Source organism: Bombus impatiens, unplaced genomic scaffold, assembly GCF_000188095.3.
Source record: "Bombus impatiens unplaced genomic scaffold, BIMP_2.2 scf_1002, whole genome shotgun sequence".
Classification (NCBI taxonomy): domain Eukaryota; kingdom Metazoa; phylum Arthropoda; class Insecta; order Hymenoptera; family Apidae; genus Bombus; species Bombus impatiens.
In genome coordinates this window covers 501267-522612 of record NT_177421.1, presented here as the reverse complement: position 1 = coordinate 522612, position 21346 = coordinate 501267, and the positions used below count along the sequence as shown (strand labels likewise).

General features: G+C 43.5%; 1 protein-coding gene across 2 annotated transcripts in view; it reads right to left on the bottom strand.

Annotated features, from left to right (window-relative positions):
* Window positions 1–21340, bottom strand: part of LOC100740070 (chaoptin-like) — an 89051-nt gene extending 67711 nt beyond the window's left edge. Inside the window, exons 1-2 of one of the 2 annotated variants that reach the window (XM_003493156.4) lie at window positions 20971–21340; window positions 15753–16404 (exon numbers count right to left, since the gene is read on the bottom strand). In XM_003493156.4, the coding sequence (XP_003493204.1) occupies window positions 15753–15825 (73 nt within the window). In that variant the 5' untranslated portion in view covers window positions 15826–16404; window positions 20971–21340. Of the gene's footprint in view, window positions 1–15752; window positions 16405–19625; window positions 19646–20970 lie in introns of those variants that run through there. The other variant, XM_024370858.2, reaches the window with a different exon arrangement.
* Window positions 21341–21346: the final 6 nt, after the last annotated feature.

Below are 21346 nucleotides of genomic sequence, written 5' to 3'. Positions count from 1 at the left end.
CCGCCAATGTCTCTGAATTATTAACGGAAAATTAACGTTTGTGTTTCTTCACGAGGTGGAGGCAGACCGTGGGGCGCGCAAGGGGTTGCCTGGGCTTTCCATCTGGAGCCCGGGAATAACCGGTTCGACTTGGTCTCGACTTCTTGCCCGCGAAACACGGAATCAGTGAAACGATTCGAAAGCGTATCGAGGCGTTCTTTTGTGGTCGACCTCGTCGTGTACACCCTCAGGGAATTTTTCTTTCAGTTCGCGCACATCTCGTCCTCTCGCACTAGCACACGCCAGAGAAATCGAGAGGCATTGTACGATCGTTTCAGGTGGAAGGAACCACGCTACAAAATTTCACGATCAATTTTTGAGAGACGACTGTAACCTCGTACGCATTATCGATGGAAAATCGGGGATTACCTATCTTCTTTGGAAGCCGGTGGTTCGGTGATGAGCAGCTTTGTTGTTCGAGAGTGGAGCCTCGTTAGACTCGCTTTATGGTCCATTTATGCAGTGACCAATAAAAAAAAAAAAAGAAAAAAGAAAAAAGATAGAAAGAAGCAACTGGTCTATTTATATCGAGAATCCATTCGAACAGAAAGCGATCAATATCTCTCATCGCTGAGCGTCCTACATTTCGTTGAACCTCCGCCGCTTATAACGATTTAACGCGTTGTTATACTGCCTAATTACATGCTTCGGCTCGCGTTATTCAAATAGAGTCACGATCGCGTTGACACAATTGCGTTTATACAGGCTGTTTAACAGCGAAGCTTGGCCGTTATATTTCGTGGTCATAATCAAACAACAAAAATATATAAATATTGCTGATTTAAAATGCTCTATAATAAATATAATGTCGTCTCAATATTTCTCGTAGACACTGTAATAATTTTTGCTCGATTATACCCATAGGATATCGCGACAAATATATCCTGTTAATCCCTGGGCGATACTCTGCATACGCACACGCAACTCTTTTGTCCGTGAAGATGTGTTCTCGCCACGACATCATAAATTCTTGACCTTTGTTTCATCGGACGAGAACAATATGAGATGCAAGACGCAATGAGGCGTGGACGAAATCTAGCCGCTCCTAGGCGCTCCTTTTCTCCAGACACTGGACGCCACAGTAATGTACATGCTCACGAGTAATTACCATGATTGCCCTAGTACCGTAGCTGATTTCGCTTCTTCCCTCCTCTGTCTCTTCTTCCCGCGCACAATATAACGCGTTCTCTTCCTCTGTACTTTCACCAGGGCAATTACTGCTCTAATTACAGCGTTTTGTCTGACGGCGCTACTTTCGGCGACTGACGCAGTTAACCGAAATTTCGTCGACGGCGAATCCGCGTACCCGCCACGTGCCAAATTGCTCACGCGTTCGTATGATTCGCGGACATCAGGTCGCGATATTCGGTTTGCTAATATTGCACATATAGTAGCTCATGTAAATATTCGAGAACTTACTGTTAGGTGTGCAACATATTCGTTATTGCTTTGGTATTAATGCCAAAACGCAAATGTTGTTTAGTATTCGATATTAAACATGTAATTAATACTAAAGATCATCCCACTAAATATCGGCATATTAACGTAATCAATAACTAAATGTAAATAATATATAAGCAGTAACTAATATAATCAGTAAAGAGAGACCTTCATATTTTGCCAATATAATCACGTTGGCCCTGTCTTATTACGCTACTAATGAAATTCCAAATTCTATTTCGTATCACGCTTATAGTATATTGACGAAAGGTTTCTATGAGATTTCGTAAAACACATTAAATTAATTTAATGTAGTAAGTTTCGTTTCTGAATTCTCTAAAAATCGTACCTTCTCTGTTTTATACCGTTGAACATATTATAAAGAATCGATACAATGCACTTATTTATGCATCGAAATCTTCTTATGACAGTATTTCACGCGCGGACAAGATCCTCGAGCAGAACTATGACAAACCACACCGAACCGACTCCACAATAAATTATTCGAGTGCGCCTCGATTGCGAACGACCAGATTGCACGGCCGAGCACGCGTGAAATTTCATTTTAATCCGATTTAAAAGGTAGCCGCTGTGACTGACATCGTCCACTTGTCAGTTAATTTAATAGAGACATCTGTTTTTCCACTGTTAATCAGCAGAAATTTCAATTTCCCGACTAAACAACTAAATAAATGAAATTCATGTTTCCGCCACATTGTTACCTTCTAAATCGTTCAAAATAACACTGTAATGGCCGAACAATTCAGGCGGTTTAACTCGCTTCCCAAAATGTACAGACTCCCGCAAACTTGAAGCTATCATAAATTTAAAAATAAGACTTCATCGATTAGCAGCATTAACGAACACGCATAACGAAAGAACGCATGTGTTGGTTATACAAAAAAAGAAAAAAGAAAAAAACATCAATCGAACATGCAACGAAGGTGGTTAACACGTATCATTTACTCTGGTTTATTGAAATATTCTGTATTGAATTATTTTAGAGCCGTAACCTCGCCCAGTTGCTTGAGATTTTCCGCATCAATTCTCCTTCGCAACTATAAATTTTCAATTACATCACAGTTATAAATCTTCAATTACTTTGCACCGCTCAAATTATACCAATTTTCAAGCAACGGTGTGCATAATCGAATACGGAATAGTTCCAACCCAATGGAGAATGCAACTGGCCGCGACAGCAGAGCCACATGGTGGGGTCAAAGGTCCCGAAGGGATGAAAATCCATCTTTAGAAGACGGACGTGCCGAGGTCAGCCAAAACTCGCAGCCTCTGGAACCTGTTGGCTACATTCCAGGATTTCTTTGGCCATTCGAGCCGGCCGATAGTCTGCAAAACACACGGCGGATCTTGCGATATCTCTGGACAGGCAGTCGCGGCTCGTAAAAATTTCACTTCGGGCCATTTAATCGCGTCCACGAGACGGAACGATGGATGTATCGGATCTCTCGCACGAGTTTGTTTTACGTTGGTGATACAGGGCCCGATTTGACGGTATTCCAGGATTTATAAAAGCCCCCCCTCCCAGGCCAATTTAAATGCATGAATGTAGTCGGATTGAAAAATGCACAACGATCGTGGATCGTGAGCGAGGAACGTGTCAAGTCTATGGAACGACAGCAGCTGCGGTGGTTGGTAAAGTTTTCTGCATTTTTCGCCGCTTTGACGGCTAGTCCGCGTGGCGAGCACACTGTTGCTGTCTGAAAGGGATCTTAATGCAACGTGATCTCAGCTTTTTTGGCACTCACTGCTGGCTGCTCGTTTCGCAGGCGTCGATCAAGTCGTCTACGCGAGGAAAGAAGGTCCTATAGGAAATTCGATAAGCGAAGATATGCAGAGATTCAAGAACTTGGTTTGAGTTTAATTCGCCAGTGCTACGCTGCAGAAGTAATACTCTTCGTAGGAAGTTTGAAACTTTGCGATCCCCGAGTTTCATACTATACTATAACACGATGAAAAGAAGCGTCTCTGATATGCCTATCATCGATTTATCTCGGAGCAATTTGCGCAGCTAGTCTCAGTCGTTCTTTGATCACAACCGCGGCGGGTTTAAAGACTTTCAGCGCCCCGGATAGTGAATCCATAAAAGCGGATTCCCCGCTGAATATAACCTTCATTATAATATTACCCTTTGTAATGTGTTGGTCATTCCCAGCGGGGTTTCCGCGGTAATACAGAGGTGTGTATATACATCTATACATATGTATACATATATGCGCGCACTATATGAACATATACACGAGTAGTCACAGAAAAGCTATGCGTACAGTTGTCGTGAAACGATATAACCCCAACGTTCCACTCGTGCCAATGAGCCTTTCCGCTTTTTGTTCCTTTTCGTCCAGGCGAAACCGTGGTGTATCTATTTTTCACTCGTTATTGATATTCCTCGCTGGTCCCCTTTCCATTGTTCGCATTCCTCAATTTATGATTCTGCCGAGGGGTAATTTTTACGATAACAGCGCATCAGCAACAATACTAACTATTCGCCCTCTCTTCTCCTCGTTTACCCTCTCCTCTCTTATTTAATTCTCTCTCTCTGTCTCTTCTCCTCTTTCATGCTTTCTTTTGGCCTTCGTCATACTATATTTTCGTTTTTTATATCTTTTTTGGGAAATCGTGACTGGACTTGTGTCAAATCGAATGAGAAGGCTTTTGTATTCCAGACGATATTCCGTGTCCGTGCGCTCGCACCAGCCTCAGCCACGAGCGCATACAGCGCGATGACTGAAAGGGATGACACGACGTGTACCGGATAACGGTAGGTGAAAATTCGTGACAACGAAAGAATATCCGATAGATAGCGCCGGGTTCACGTCATGCGTGAAAGCGTATCGCGCGGAAACAGCTGTTCCGACACAGGCACACACTCACTCTTTCTCTCGTCACACCCTCGCCAACACGGGGCTTTCCGTCTCGTTCTGGCTGACGTACTCGTTAGCACGTCCCAGCTGGGTCAAAGGTGGCCGATAGTGGCCAGGTCGTACGGTTGCGTGGCTCACGATGCGCCATTGCTGCGAGGTAACCGGTGTTGTAGCCTGTCGTGGCTCACGATGTTTCGTGCATTCGGATAATATAGAGGAGTCGTGGGTCACGGTTCTTAACTATGGCGGAATTGCTACGATCACGGCGGTAGGTTGTAGCTGGCCAGGGTAATCCACGGTTAGGCTGTTCACATGGACCACAGATGAATTAAGGGTGGGTCGTATGGTGACGTAGATCACGGTGTTACGTTGTAACTGGACGTTTACACAAATCAAAATCTAGGATAACGTAGGGTTGTTCGAGTCGAAGGGACATTTGAGTGTAATTAAGTAGTTTGTCATGTAAATCGATAAATTTCGCTATGACCAACTTTCAAGCTATCATGTACGTTTGAAAACGAACTATTTGAGTTATTAGTGACGCGATAAGCTCGATGTATATTGAGTACTTACATTGACAGCTCATCTTGCTAATTTATATAGCTCTGCCATAGGATCATTTGATATTGTTTTTAATATCATTTTCTTGCTGGAAATAAAGTACACGATATATTCTCAATCTTCTCTTCAACAAATTTGATTATTTTCCCTAAAGTTCAAGATTGGATTTAAAAACGTTAAATTTTAGGTGACTAAAATAATCACATGTTACGATAAGTTTCTATAGATACAATCTGAACTACTCACACTGCGGTATCATGTGCAATTGTATTTGCTATCGAACGCAATTAATTAAAACGATATCAACATCGTGTTTGTCACGGTGGAAATTGTTCGAAAGCTGTTCGATTTGTTGTTCGACACCGATTTGCCATCGAAATAATTGCAATCAATCCCGATTTTCAATTCGTGTCAGTCTTATCCCCCGCAGGAAGAACCAGTAAATGATGTAAAAGTATCGTCTCTTGAATTTGGTTTAACCATTCGAGCCGCTTAACGATTTCGCGTCCATCATTGTCATCGAGGACATTTGCTTAGCGCTAGCATTAGACGGCTAATAAAACGAGGAAAGAAGTGGCTCGAAGGAAGGCAGGTTGAAAGATCGTCGCGAGCAGAGTGTGATCCATCAAAATCAAAAAAGTGCTGCCATGACGAAGACGCGTTTTACTCTCTCGTGGCACTCCACAGGTACTTCGTTATTTTTTGAGATCACACGTTGCTTTTTTTCTTTGTTCGCGTCTGGCGATAAAGTTTGCTTCATTAACTTTGTATATATAAATTCTTTTGGAGAACGTTAGGAAGAGACATCGAGAGACGCAGGAAATGAAGAGAAATACGAACAAACGAAGGAAGAGACGCTGATAATGAAAAAAGGAGCGAAGGACACAAAAGACGGATTTTCCAAGTTTACGATCGTTGAAAATGTCCTAACATACTCTGTTTGCGCAAACACGCCTCTCAGCTTTCCTTGAATACATATCTGACGAAGAGGAGCAGGTTACGCGCTAAGATTAATACCTAAATAGCATTTTCAGCGGCGACATATACGAAACGTAAAGAGATTAGGATCGTTCGTCTCACACAATACAGCGTTCCCGTTTTTACCATTTTTCCGCTAGTAAGTTAATAGTAGGCTGACAATAGAACGCTTTAAACGTATAACTTGATCGCGGCGAACAGTTACAATAGCTGAAAGATTATTAGAATCTCGTCTTTTTATTTCGCCCTTAATTGCATTTTATGCGCACACAGGCAGGCCTTCAGCTTTTGCGCGAGGCAGTTCGCGGAAAGCGATGAATGAGCAGATTTATGATAACATCGGTAGCCCGCTTATTTCTTTCGCAGTCGTTAAATGAGCCATTCGTCAAAGGACGCGAAAGGATTCAAAGACAGCTGTTGGTTATTTCGCTGGAAACTCGAGCAAAACCATTTAGAAAAAAACCGGCCGATATTGTGAGTTCTGATCTTCCACCGCGAACACGAACCACTGTCAAACTTATTACTTCTCTGAACGAGATAACGACAAAACGAGAAATATTTGAGGCGCGTACACTGGGCGATCCTCGTTCCCTGTTCACAGCGAACCGTAAAAATTTTAGTCTAACGACGACGATGAAACTTATTTTGAAGAACGACGCGTACTCTTGAGAAACGAATTGCAAAACGCGACATGGACAGAGAACGCCGGGATTATTTCGTTGCACATTAGAAAGAGCGTTTCGCGAACATGAGTATTGCTCGAACGACAAAGCGTTCCTCATTAAATTACTTCTCTATTTGCGGAATGTCGTTCTCAAATATTAATTACGCTATTCGGCCGTTGAAAGTTCTCGACAAAGGACGGCCTAGTAATCGGAGAGACGTTTTAGCAAATGAAACCGAGGGGTTTGGGCGAGAGAGTGGAGAAAACTGACAGTTAAAGCGGCGACGAGTTCGCTGTCTCGATTAGTACCAGCCATTATAAACGGGACATCCGGGAACGTTGAAAGGAAGAAAGAGAAGCGCGGGCGACGGGAGTACCGGTGAAAATCAGTTTAAGCCGGCGAAGAGAATGCGAGGGCCGCGCCGCGCGAAGAGAGGACAGAATAATGGATGGTAGGCCCGTAGTGTCACGTGCAGCATGCCGAAACCGCGCCGTCCACACACTCTCCATGGTGTTAATCAAACGGCGTATGAGGTAACCTGCTGGAAAGGCATTTACGTTGCTGGAAGCTGACTCGTTGAAAAGCCAGCGTTTGCAAAGGAACATGTATAGAAGGTACTTTGCTTAACTCGTTTTGCTATTTCGGCTTCCTGTGAATGAGCCTCGTTCGTTCGTTTGGTTGGTAATGATATTCTGTAGCGCTAGAAATAGTCGAGACTGAAAATTCCTATGATATGATTTTTCTATCGATAGAAAAATATCGAAAATCTTTCAAAGTCCTGTTTATATTTTCTTCGTACTACTACGAGTACATGAGCATCTTCTCTATCGTCTCGCATCGAAACGATTCGATAGATAACACGTTTCAATATCCACGAACAGGGATTGAGTCAGCACTTAAGGGAAAAAATGCCATTCAGGATCAGCCACGCATCCATTCCCTTTCCTCGGTGGCTCATTCATCATTACAGTACATCTTGTTCGCATTTCACAGTGAAAGCGTCTTTGTGCTAGCTTTCCACGATACCTGATCGATATTTTTCAATAAATCCACGCATTGCATCGCATCAGCCACGTTTCAGACGACTCACGTTTCAATCATGTTCTGGACACTGATGTCTCGACTGTAAAGGATGCTACAGCTTCGACAGCGAGTTTCGGCACACGTGGCACATTGTATTTCCTTCAACAGACCGTCCATCAAAGCGTTAAGAGACGGCATACGTGCAGCGAACACGATGGGAATCATTTTCCATACACGAGAGAACAGTCTACTAGTAGCGAGGCGAGAGAGCTCCCGATTCTGTAATTCGGAGACCCGATCATCTGTAATCCTCGACCATCGTTCTCCCGAATTCGAGACTCGATTATCACACGCGAGATATTATGCTAGTCTCTGCTGACAGGTCTCCGTTGGCACTCAATCAAACCGCGAAACGGATTGATGGAGTTCTCGTTGCCCGACCATTCCGCGTCCCTACCCCTCTATTACGGCCAATATGGCACGCGGTTTAAAGATACCCCGATGGAATTCCATTATCGATTCGATCAACCTAGACGGTTGTAAGGCCGATTATCGAATCGTTGTGTCTGCACAATTAGAAACGTGCATTGATATTTGCATCGATTGGATCCATGTCCATTAAGGCACACTCATTTCCTTCGACGAACTACATGCTTCACGTGCTTGTAAAGTTTGCCATCACCTTTACGAGACATTCTATGTTTAACGTATGTCGTGTTTCACCCATCATTTTCGCGATTTTCAAATTGCAGAGTATTCGTGCGAATTTTATTATCGAGGCAGTTGTATCTCGAAGCATCGATAAAACTTTTTACGCCATCCAGCGAATTTATTCCAACCTAGAAGAGACGTGATCGTGAGTCTGAAAACGTGTTTGTTGGCTCCGACCGCCTGTAAAAAGGCAGCCGAACGAACAAGACGAATGTATAAATAAAAACACAAGGAGAAGAATAAGCGCAGGTGGAAGAGTTAGGAGTTCCCGGAGCGACACGACGAATACGCCGACGTCGTCGATGAGAGACCAATCGACGATGAAACGCGAACGCCGAGACGCGACGTCTCAGAAAATTTCCACGGCACCGGTTTCCCGTTTATCTCCACGAGTGGCATTTTATCAGGATATTTTGTAGAAAACGGCGCAGAAAGAGGTAAAAAGAAGGACTCGTACACAAGGCGGACTCTTTTGCTCCATTTTCTATGCGCCATAGTCGAGATAAAGCCAAGAATACGATTACTTAGGTTCCATAGAAAAAAGAGAAAATTTTGTTCTCAGCCATGACTCTAATTTGAAAACATCATTTTATTCGTCTCTTGAGTGTGAAACGCGATTCGTAGACAGTTCAGAGAAAGAACTTATTGCTTTTACCACCCGTGCACCCGTGGCTCCGTATTTTCCCTGAAATTAATGGTCGATGTAGCTTCGAGCGTAACTCGTGTATAGCCGCGCCAACCGGGCAATTACCTCGAAGTAACCCGCGTAACGCTTCTAATTAATTAGCCCAGCCCGTTCTCGCGAGAAGGAATATACTTCCGCGCTTCGGAGATTATTTTGTTCATGAGTGCTATCGGCTAGGGAGGAAGCGCACTCGGCAAAGATTCCTCCACAGAGCAGCGCAAAATTAAGGAACCGAGACAAAGAAAGTTCAAAGCTTTCCACTAGTTTTACTATCGAGGATGAATATTATTTTTGGGAATATTTCGTGCCCGCGAGTAGCTTATATCCATCGATACTTTAGAGTGCGCGAGCTATTTCGAAATTAACATTAAACCACTCGTAACAACGGATAGAAACCCGAGAACGTATGATTAAATGAACTCGTAAATTCAGCAATGAAATATTGAAAGCATCGCACGGCTGTTTCTTTACAAAGTATTTACAGTGAGTATTTACAGTATTTTGGCATATATCGTGGGATAAAAGAAGCAACGTTTCACGTAAAATCATTGTTCCGTCGTGATTATGAACGAGACCGTAGCGAACACATCGTATCGCTAGAGAGGGATATAATTTTCATCTGTTTTGTTTTACGTGGAAAATAAGTGCATACTTGTTAACTGACGTAAATGGTGAAATTCTGCTCTGTCTGCACGAGCAACTCTCGTCGGCTGTTTAGCTGTTCTTGGGGTTCCCCTTTGTTCCCGACTAATAACCACTCGTACCAAAATAATTTTCGAAACTCGATACTGCGGATTGAGAACTACCGGCTTCCGGAACAATTCCAATCATGGCTACTTCTAATGACCTGATTATTGTTTCACGTGTATTGGTTTTTAATCACAACGGGCCGGGACGCATCTCTAGGTTTATCCAGAAATAATCCAGCTACGTAGGACGGGCATCGATTCGTCGTTTATTTTCCGCTTGCCTTTCCAGAAATAATACTTAACTCTGACTGAGCTTTTCGCGCGAAACATCGAACCGATGTACTGTTTGTACGATTGCCAGATGAAAAGCGCATCGCTGAAAGAAAATGCGGTTATGCCCAAGTTTGTTCGTTATCGATCAACGAATTGGACCAGCATATAAGTCTAGCTTTCGCGTTGTATTTGTCGTGGTAAAATAAACATTGTTGCGTTTCAAATTGTTTTAGTTGCTGGAATGATTCGTTGTAGCGTTCCTCATGATACGTCAATATTTGCTCGATTGTCGGATGAAGTATGGATCAAACACTTAATGCTTGATAAACGTTCGACTAACCGTTCCTGCAACGTTCCGCTATTGGAGTATTTTAGCTGAAAGTAAAACAATTTCAGCTGCAATTTTTACCATCTCCAATTTATTGCCGTACTTTGTTCTCTTGTTTCGGATGATATCGTCATTGGTGGAGATTACGAAGCTATTTCTATCGAAATCATTAAAAATACCGGAGAAAGAATTATGCGTCGATAACTAGATTGGTCACAACATCCATCGTGCGCATTATCGGGATGGCGGAACCGAACGATCCCAGATAACAGCGGCGTAGAGCGATTATAAAAATCCGTAGCCGCTTTATCGAGACCGCGTGGATGGATCGTGGAGTCGTTTCGGGCAGGAATCGCGGCGATCTGACCCCATTGTCGCGCGATAATGAAGCCGCGACGAGTACTCGCTTATCGGTGGGAGCGGTCAGGTTATCTGGCCAACGCCGAAGCGCGGCTTCGACGACCCCGCGATCGCTATTTCCGCGAGCCGTCCCAATGTAGCAACCCAGTCGGACCAGACCTAATTTGTTACACGACCGCTCAGCTCCACCCACCACTTAATCGGTCTCTGACGACCGAGACAGCTGTCGCGAATTAATTTGCCTTGCAGGTGTCAGACGCAGGTCTGCCATCGCGTTGTCGAGCTAATCTCGACGATTCAACGACTTCCGGCATAGGCTGTAAATTACATTCGCTTTATTTTCTCTGGAATCTTTTTAGCTTTCGAGAAAAATTCAGAGGGATTTGTACCAGCGGTGGTCAGACTGTGCCTCGTAAATCCTATACGACCTTTCCATACAATTGCTTTCTATAAATTTAACACGTATTATATAAATACATCATAAAATATATCATATTCATATCATATAAATATATCATAACCTTTATCGACGAATTCCAAAGACTTCTAAAGACGAAGCAGTGAAATAGTTCAATAGCTTATCGTTATATCAAGGTTAGAAGATATATTAGAATATATTATAGAAGTTCATTGCACAAATCAGGAACGCAAGGGAAAGATTCCATAATTGCCAAAATAAGTGCCGTCATTGTGCCATAAATATTTCCTCAACATGGTTAAATCGTAGATGTATTGTAGGAAATCGTAGGCGAAGAAAAATTAGCGTGTGATAGAATATAAAGCAAATGGCAGTCCTAATTTACAAAACTTAATAATAAGAATTCATCAAAAACTAATAACAGTCGATATTTTTTAGTGCGCGAGGAATTTGCGACACGAGCTCTATTTCGAAGTTAAGTTTGTTTTATATAACAGGGAATAGTTTGATCCGGAGAGGAGTAACCCGAGAAATCGGATATGACGATAGAAGGTCCCGCCGGTGCTCGAAGAGTAATCAGTCGATGCTCGTACACCGCTAAACGTTTCACGAACAATATCTGAACTGTTAATAATCGAACAATGAGCCAAAGAGCTACAGGCAATCATGGAGGGTCGTTAATTTCAAACTGAGCGCGATACTCTAACGAGCTCGTCAAGATCGCTTTGTTAAAGCATAACTTATATTCGTTAGAAGTTGAGTAATTAATATTATATAGTATCGGGAACAATGGCTCGTTGAAAGTTCGAAATTCCTGTCACTTTGATATTGTTTGTCGGCTTGCATACCAATCACCGGAAACTGTGTCATCCGTATCGCTATATTCTGCCACGTTTTCTCTGCATATTCAACGGATAATTATTATAATTGATGTTGCCCGAGAGCTTTTCCATCGTGTGCCACCTCAAAGGTATTTGAATTGTGACTTGCCTTTGATTAAATTGCTTTTATTTTAATTGGCTGCTCCCGAAGCATAATTTCCTAATTCAGATCATTGGTATTGTTCTTTCGTATAGAAAATAACGATTGCACATTAAAAGGTGTTGGACTCGTTGAAATTCGGCAAATAGCTTGTTTGGAAGGGCGATACGCGCGTAAATTTCGACCTTGGCAAGCTGAGATTCGGGTGGGATGGTAATGCTTGTGGTCGTGGAGGAATGCACCGAGAAACCCTTAGAACGCCGTTTACAACGATCTCGTGCAATTACCATCGCGTTGGCCCCTGCTCTCTCGAGGAGATCAGTCGACTGACAGGCGTTTCGCTTTGGTAATTCGCCCGAACCGTTTCGTATGCCAAAGAATGTCATTAAAGGCGTTGCTAAAGGCTTCGAGCCAGCGTTAACATCCTGGGAATTTTCTTGACCAGCCTCTACGATAAAGGCATTTCCCATCGGAGAACGGGAAAAAAGTATTAAAAGCTTCCGTCGTTAACGTTCGCCAGTAACGACGCGCTCTCAAACAAACCGGAAATCCCTTTGAGCTCCGCGGACCTTTTACATCGCGTATCTTTGTTTCGAACGAAAGGCGAATATCGTCGACTGTCAATATTAATTCGGGGCCGCTCTCGGTTCGTTGCACTTCGGCGATATAACACAGGAAGTGCACAATGTAAACTCATATTTCGTAACGCACGATGCAACGTACATAAATCTTTGCCATCCGTAGATAAATTATACGCTAATGCATCGGAATAGTCGGACGTCTTACGGCCGGACGTCTCTTTGGCCGAGTACCAAAAGTGCGCTGCACTTTCGAGTGGCCGGCAAATATCGCGTTACCAACCGCAATTCAAATGTCACCGGGCAATTCTTCGACCGATGCCAGCAATTGGATTAATTAATTACAGTTCCACGTCCCACTCTCATCATGCGAGACACACGAGAGAACATCTTTCTCTTGAAAGTATCGAAAACGCATCTTTGACCGATGGTTTGAGTTTCTTAGTATTTTGTATATACACAGGTTCACGAAAGTGTACCAAGACTTGTGGAAACGTTTCTAGCATTTATACGAAACATTTGGACATTTCATTGGCACTCTTACGAGACTATGATTATATTGGAAAAGTTATATCGTAAAGTTATATCGACAGATTTATATGTTGTTAAATATCGCGTAGTTTCTATGTACATTCTCAGATCGCCTTCAGATTCCAGCAATATAATCGTGACAGTCGTGTCTCATTATAGCGCTAATGAAATTTGAAGACGTTTTATACGATACATACAATGTGGACGTAAATGTTTGCCATAGAAAATGTTCACGGACTTTCGTGAGCCAGTATGTCTCTCGGTGAAATTTCACGAATTCTCTTCCACTAACTTTATCAACACTACACGTCGTTGTTTCGACTCGAGACAATTTCCATAGGTCGGAACAAAATAAATGCAGACTCGTGTCCAAATATTGACAGAAGTCAATTATTTGCACGAAGGGGAGCAGCTTCCCATAACTTATTCGTATTCGGCGCCTATTTGTCCAATTAGGAAAAGGAGTATTTATCGGGACGCGAAATTGCCAGACAGCTAAAAAACGCTAGACCACTCGGCGATTTTCTAATTGTTCTATGTACATTCACCTCGGCGAACTTTTACGATTCTAGTACAAACGAGCGAAGAATCTGTAGTTTATGAATCGTTTGGCTAGCGAAATTTAACCTGGTATAAAAATATTTAATTAGCTGTTTTGTTTTTGACTGGAAATACGACCGTTATCTCGACTCCGGTATCAACGCGATTCGGTAAAATAAGCGAATTCTCTCTGTTGTTCGCGGAATTCGAGCCGAGCAATTTTCGCGCTGCCGATCGTTTCTGCTTGAACCGGATCATTTAACGATGTAATCAGGGACAATTAATTACTTGAAGGATTTTCAACTATCGGGTAATTCGTTTTGTAAATTTGACGAGGATGCTATCGATAGACGCGATGAAATACTCGTTTCCTTCTCTAATTGCCATTGCTTCTGCGAATTTCGGCCAATCATTGTCATTTCAAGCATACACGTTACGTAACGATATATTGCGTTCTCTCTACATTTTCCCTTCTTTCGCCCCTTCGTGGATATATAAAAAGATTTATCAAAATAGACAAAATGTCGAATTCCTAATTTTTCACAGAAACTGTATGGATTTAAGACGACGCATTTTTTGTTGATTTGAGTGGTTCCGCGTAAAATATATCGATAGAAAGCTTGTCGCCCTTCTTGTACTTTATATTTTTCAATATACGTATCTTTCATTTCGATCTTTTTAGTACACGCCTTATGTCGTTGTCATAGCAGGTAAACAAACAGATAAACAATAATTGCAATTTCATATTATTTCATCGTATTCGGTGTGATAACGTTGGCATGCTGGAAAGGGGAACGAATGGTTTAGGAGAAGAGAAGCGTGAAAGAAGTTGGCGCATTCCCATACACTCGCCGAGACTACGACAAAGTTTGAAGACAAATAGCGTTTGTCACGCGTGTAAAGTGTGATTACGTGCTCCCGATCGGCTGAACGGGGGCCGTGTGATCCGCGAACAAGTAAAATGTAAAACAATTTCCGACACTTTGATGCATGTGCGTACACTTTCCCCGTGAATATCATAGGATGTTACGTTTTCCTTTGAGACGGCTCGATTATGTTCCTCTCTCCGCTGGCTGTGTAAATATTTAAGATTTTCTTTATTCGAATTTTCGTTCATATCTTACATCCGCGTGAATTTCAACGAAACGTTCTACACTTACATTGAACAGTTTCAAAATTAGGGAAAAGTCAGGCGATTCAAGTTTGGTGTTTCTTTTTTTAAGTACGGTCGAACGTGGACAGCGGAACTTTTTTGATGCGATTTACATTTTCCCCGATGAGCCGCCGCGTCAAACGCATTTAGTCGCGGTGGTTCGCAAAGAAAAAAACACGGACGATGGAAAAACAAGTAAACGCAAAGAGATTTTAGCCTTATTCCGGCTGACGGGAACGCGCGGGAAATTCGAGCTCGAATTCGCAAACAAAGGGAAAACAAGTTATCCGGCAAATGGACGAGCGATCCGTTGATTGAAAATTTCCAGCCGCCTCCCTTTCGGTAGCTAGCCTCCGACCTCGCGGATATAAACGGATTAAGCTCTATCAAAGCAAAATACGTCGAGAAAACAGAGGAGAATCATTGGACCATAGACGTGGCCGTGTTCGAGAACGAGTTCCGCGATGATTCCATACATGTCCGAGCTCCCGATCTTTTGATACTCGACACGACATTCGACGCGACACTCTGCAGGATCAAATCGGCGCAACAGTATCATCCTGTCCGAATACGATGACAGTTAACAACGTTTTGTAACTTTGTTGGTGTCGACTCGTTTCGCAACTGATTCTATTCCTAAATCCTTTTTAAAGCATTCAACGAATGTGTTAATTCAACATGAAACTTTGCATTAGCCACGATTCTTTATGCTAACGAATAATTTTCACACAATGCCTATCTTTATTACGAAGCTTTGCATACGTAATGGACACGAATTATTGAAAATAATTGGGTACAGGATGCGCTAATATTAAATTGTACATGATATTGAAATAATCCAATATTTGCGTCCAGATTGATTGGCGAGTCAGTCGTCGCAAAAGAAAAATTGCAAGCGCAAATAAAATGACACTTACCCTTGGAAGCAGGCAGAGAAGAGGGCGAGAAGCGCGAAGCGCGCCGCAGAGACGTCGCGATGCACACTAGCATAATTCCACTTTGACACTGGCAAGTCACTAGCACGCGCGATCACCAAGATCAATCGTCCCCGGATCGGCAGCACGACGAGCCATCGCCGTTACCGCTCTAGTAACGATTGGCCAGTTCGATCGGCATGATTGCTACGCGACAATCGCGCGCGATAACCCGGCCGGGTTTGCCGGATCGATTCAACGAGCCAGTCGAACGTCAGTCACGGTGCTGCTCCGAGCAGAAACACTCGATGGAAGAGCGTCAAGCATCGTCTACTTTCGCCAAACTATGCAGAGATTAAACGTTGGCGCGCCTTTGCCCACGATTTTCATCGTATCGCGCGATCCACAGCGATCTCTGTTGAATCTACCTTGGTACAGCCTTTCGTTTATCAGATTTCGGTCCACCGTGCGACTGGATTTCAGCCGAGCCAGTCGAAGGTCACGGATCTTCGACGCATCTGTTGGTCTTCGCTGCTTGAATTGGCAGAAGACTGCTTAACCCAGATATTTCCTTTTTCCCTTGGTCTTTCCGGTAGATTCGTCGAATTCCTGGGATGATTGCCGCGGATATGTCGTGGTTGTTCCCGGCATCCGCCTGTGGGATAAAGAATTTGGTGATTTTGGCAAACTACCGATCCTAACGATTAATTGCGCCAGAACGGAAAAATTGCTCGGCAGACTGGGTCACACGGGATGGATGTTCCTTGTGAACTTTTTGAGATGGGGATGTATATTGGCTCGTGAAAGTACTTGAACGTGTAACATAGAAAATTTCTATGTTGATATTATACGTGTTACGATACATTTCGAAATATTATACGTTGACACTAGGACAAGACGCGTTAAATCGGTAAAGTTTGAAACGAATCTGTACATAGAGAATGTATTATAGAAATTGAGAGATATTTTCATCGCGAACAGATATTTAGCAGAGAATTAGTATATAGCATGAATAGCCATCTTAAGCATACAACGAGTGTTAAGTATTATTCCACTGAATATTTAGGTTTATTAATATAATATTGTCCGTTTAAATAATTTTCTTTCAAACTTTATCGGTATAATCTTGATAGCGGAGTCTCATAACAGTGCAGCAGAAATTTCAAAATGTTTCGTGTAACATACACGTTATTGACAGGATTGATTAAAGTAATATGATTTTACTTATCGAGAGAGGGGAAAAGAGTGGTGGAGGAGCAGGGGTGGAAAATATTGAATGAAATTCGTTGTTTCCCATTGCGAGGTTCCCGAAATTGTTCCACGAAGGGAAAAATGCGGGAAGATAAATCGGCGACATGTACATGGCACAGAGGGGTGGGGAAAAATGGAGGTGATAGGGGCGGTTCGATCGGTTTAATCGTTAATTCGCGGCGTATCCGCTGTTCCTCCGAATTTTCGGCCACGGCGAACGAGTACCGTGTACATTGTTAATTGCCAGCGACCGCTAATTGAAGTTCGCGCGCGTGCGCCAACGCGTCGAGGGATTTCTGGCATCGAAGTTCGTAGATACGTTTGTCGGGAAAGAACGGTGAATTATTGAAACATTCCGTTGCTACGTTAATCAAAATCTCGTATATACGTAAATCGGAAGGATCAGCAGAACCTATCGTAATTCCGCTCTAAACATAGCCAATTTCTCGTTGAACGAGCAGCTACTTCATTGCACCACTAAAGTAGGCTAATGCATTTCTAAAGCCACAAGCGGTTTATTTTATTTGCCCTCGTTTCTTCGAGCATCGATCCATCGAGGAAGCGATCTCGTGCTGAGAATTCCATCGGTCCCACCATTATCTCGGCTTTTCGAATTTGCGCGGTAATCTCGCCAGATACGAGGACCATCCTGCCATCCCAGAAATGATTAGCAACGATCGTTAAGGTTCTCACGGTATTCATAAATCGGCGCGGTTTATCGCTGCGCCGCGTTCAGCTCACTTTGTTCAGCCTCTGGTATCCACCTCGTAACGGCAACTTAATGAAGCCGTAAAACGCTGGTGAAGTACGCAACCCCCCGCCCCGATTGCCACGGTTTTATGGTTTTGATCGCTGATCGTTTGAAGAGCGATGCTTCGACCGGTATCGCTTCAGAACTAGGAAACTGGAAACGTTGTAAGGGTCGTCCCAGAAGTTTAATGGTCCTTGGTGGGCTTTGCAAGCACCACGTTGTCGGATTTACCTGGACAAATGATTGACTTAGCCTGGTTTTCTTTTCTAATACGCGATAACAAAGCTTCCTCGTACTCCTAAGGTACCTAATATCCTTCTCTACGAAGAAAATTCGACTTCTAAGAGCTGATGTTAGGAGTAACTCGAAAGATATTGATTTTTCGAAAGGAATTTTCACACGCTATCGTAGACAGAAAAAGAAGATATCTAAGCTTCTTCCCGATATCTCTCACTGTTCTCGGGATACATAACAAAGAAAGAGAAAATTCTGCATCTTCTTCAAAGTATGATTTCGATCCCTAAAATCATCGATAAAAGATACGTATACGTTACAGATCACCTATTTCACTTGTATGCGAGATTCGTAATTTTTTCAAATTTCTGGCTTCTTTGTGAAATTCTTCTTTAGCGAGATCGAGATGGATCAGACACGAAGGCGAAACGAAATCGACGCTGTCCATCTTCGAGAACCCTGGAAGTAGGTGGTTCCCAAGGGTGCAAATCGAAGGAGGAACAGCGGGTGAGAGATACGTCGGAGGAATGCACGCGCGTGCACCGCGCACGGTCGATGCCCAGCCGTGTATGGCTGCGCATTAAAATGTGACAGAAGAGAATCAAAATTCAGGCTGCAGCGAAATACCGGTAGCCTGCTAGGGTTCTTTCGTTCGCAGAATTCAACCTTGTGACGTCAGAGATCGGTAGCGATCCTCGGCGATCATCACGATATCGGTAACAAAGATCGTCACTGCGTTTGCCATGCAAATAACGCGTATACATATTTATGCCGCGATGCCGTTGATATTCCTTTGATAGCGGTTCCATCGACTCGTCTCGTCTTTTTTCCAATTACGACCTCTTTATCTTATCCATTTCCAAGACTGATTCTGTAGGTCACGGATGTGCTTTCTAAATAGGGATTCACATCAATTTTCTTCTCAGCTTCTTCCGACGCAGGTTTTGAATTAGTCGGCGAATTTGTTGGCGAAGTGCATAGCGTGTGTTTCTAGGAATAAAATCAGGATATCGTGTCGCTTGATTTGTCATGATGCGTCACTTGCACGCGAGAAAACCCGTGTGACGACTTTGATGGTCGAGCTCCGAAAACGAATGTATCCAAGTATCGATCGAAACGCTTATCTCGTGATCTCTTTTTACGAATTGCGGCTGAACGTCGGCGAAAAATCGCGTGGACGTTTGTCATAGGTGACGTCTCGCGCCCACGCGTTTCAAGCGACGAAAATCGGTTTCCTGGGCGAAATCGATAATCGAACGACACTGCTCTCGCGGATGACCGTCGTTGATGATGCGAAGCTCGCGTTAAAACGTGAAACGAATCGCAGTGAGTACGGTGTTCCTCGCTCGGAACAACGCGTATTATGTCTGACGTCGACCATCGATTTTCTCTCGATTTCAACAATCGAGGCCTTGATACTGACGTGGGGTACAACGTTACGGAAGATGAAAAGTCGAAGTGTCTATAGCGAGTAGCTTGGCTGTGATTGTCATACTTTTATTCTTTATCCGTGTTCCTATTTCGCGAATTGCAGCCCAGTGCATTCTTCTTCTAGAAGCGAAAGCTTGGAATGAATAGTAATAGGAATAGAATTGCTACAATTGGAGCTTCCGCTACTTGTTAATGTTTCTGACACTTACGTTCGTTTCCTTGACGAAAACACGAGTCACCATGAATCACTTACTCCGAGGACGGCTCTTCATCAACTTCTCATCCTCCAATCACTCCACTTTACACAAAGTGCCGTCCATAATCAACGACGTAATTGCACCATACATTCACTTGTTTATCGATATAATATACATGAAAAAGGAGCACAGCTTCGTGATCGTCTAAACAATGTTATATTTTAGCGAAACAACATTCTTCTTTTTGAAAGGAATATCCTTCACATCGTAAATGGAAATATTTTTCGATCTTTACCAGAGATTGAAAGGAATAAAGAGACTCATCCGCGAAAATTTTTCCATAAATTTAAAGTCTGCCGGGTATAGAGATATTTTGTTCGTGGCCGAGACGATTTAATTAGGCCGCGTGTACGTCGGTCTCGCAGCTGGCGAAGGGTTAACGCACGAAACTCACCCCTGGCCGCCGCGAGGGTTGCGCGTTTTCACGTAACACGGAGGACGGTGCGAGCCGAAACGACGCGTCCTCTCTCGTTTCGTCTCTGTCCCTCGGCACTCGAGATTGATACGGGCCGACGGATCACGAGATTAAAAGTCCTCGGCAAGAAAGTTGGACTCGTTGCGAACTACCCTCTACCCGACTGCCTTTATTAAACTTGCTCGCCCGTACTTCGGGAGGTAAACGAGGTTCAAACGTTTTTGAAACGTGACTACCGTAGCTTAAATTTAGATTGAACAAGCGGTTTCGCTTTGTCTTCGCACGACCAGAATCTTTCACCGGTCCACCGATCTCTTTCCACCCCTTTTCGACAATGTTCAGCGATCTTTGAATCGTTTTCTCTCACTGACTCGTCGATGGCTGGCTCTTTAATTAGCTTCCTATTAACGCAGACGAAGAAATATTTAGAGATAAATTTCCCTTGCAACTCGTTCAGCTTTTTTCAATAACGTTCACGTTTTACCGTTTGCACGAATGTTTATGTAAAGAAAAATGAGAGAAAGATTGCAGGTATGAAGCGACCCTAACAATTATTCTATCAAAAGAAAGCATAAAGTCAAAACTCCGGAAAAATGATCGCAACGTGCTCCGGTATTCCTACCTCGAACGATGCAACCACGAACTTGCCGAGATTTTCCGGTGAAGCATAGTGCAACCGCGAAAGATACTTCACCCTACGTTTCCCTACCGCAACACCAACAAACCCATCCAACCTCGCACCCACGGTTCGTCATCAATCAATCAATCCTTCTCTTCACTACCTATCGCTACGAATTCTCTGTTTGCCCAGCCGCGTCGCCGAAATCCCCCTTCAAACCGATCAAACAACCCATCCACAAACACGGAACAATAACTGCGTACCGATAGTACCGGAGTCTTCGTGGTAGAATTTCTGGATCGGATGATCGATATTCTGAAAAGCGTAGATGGTAGCAGACAACGCTTGCAGTTGCCTTTTTGTGACTGACAGCCGCGTGTAATAGGAAGCGATCGTGGTTCAGAGGCGACGAGGCGCGGCGTTGGAAAAATTGCCACGGACCGGCACACAACGAGAGTGGAATTTCTCGTGGACGATTCTCCCGAACGATCCTAGGGACGGGACGACGTAGGGCGCGAGCAGGGACACGCACTTCGGCACACGCATTTATTTCCGTCGACGGAAACGTGACACCCGGTGGAAACGCTCGCCCAGCCACGGAACCGTCGTCGTTCTCATTGAAGAGTCGCCGGCGGACTG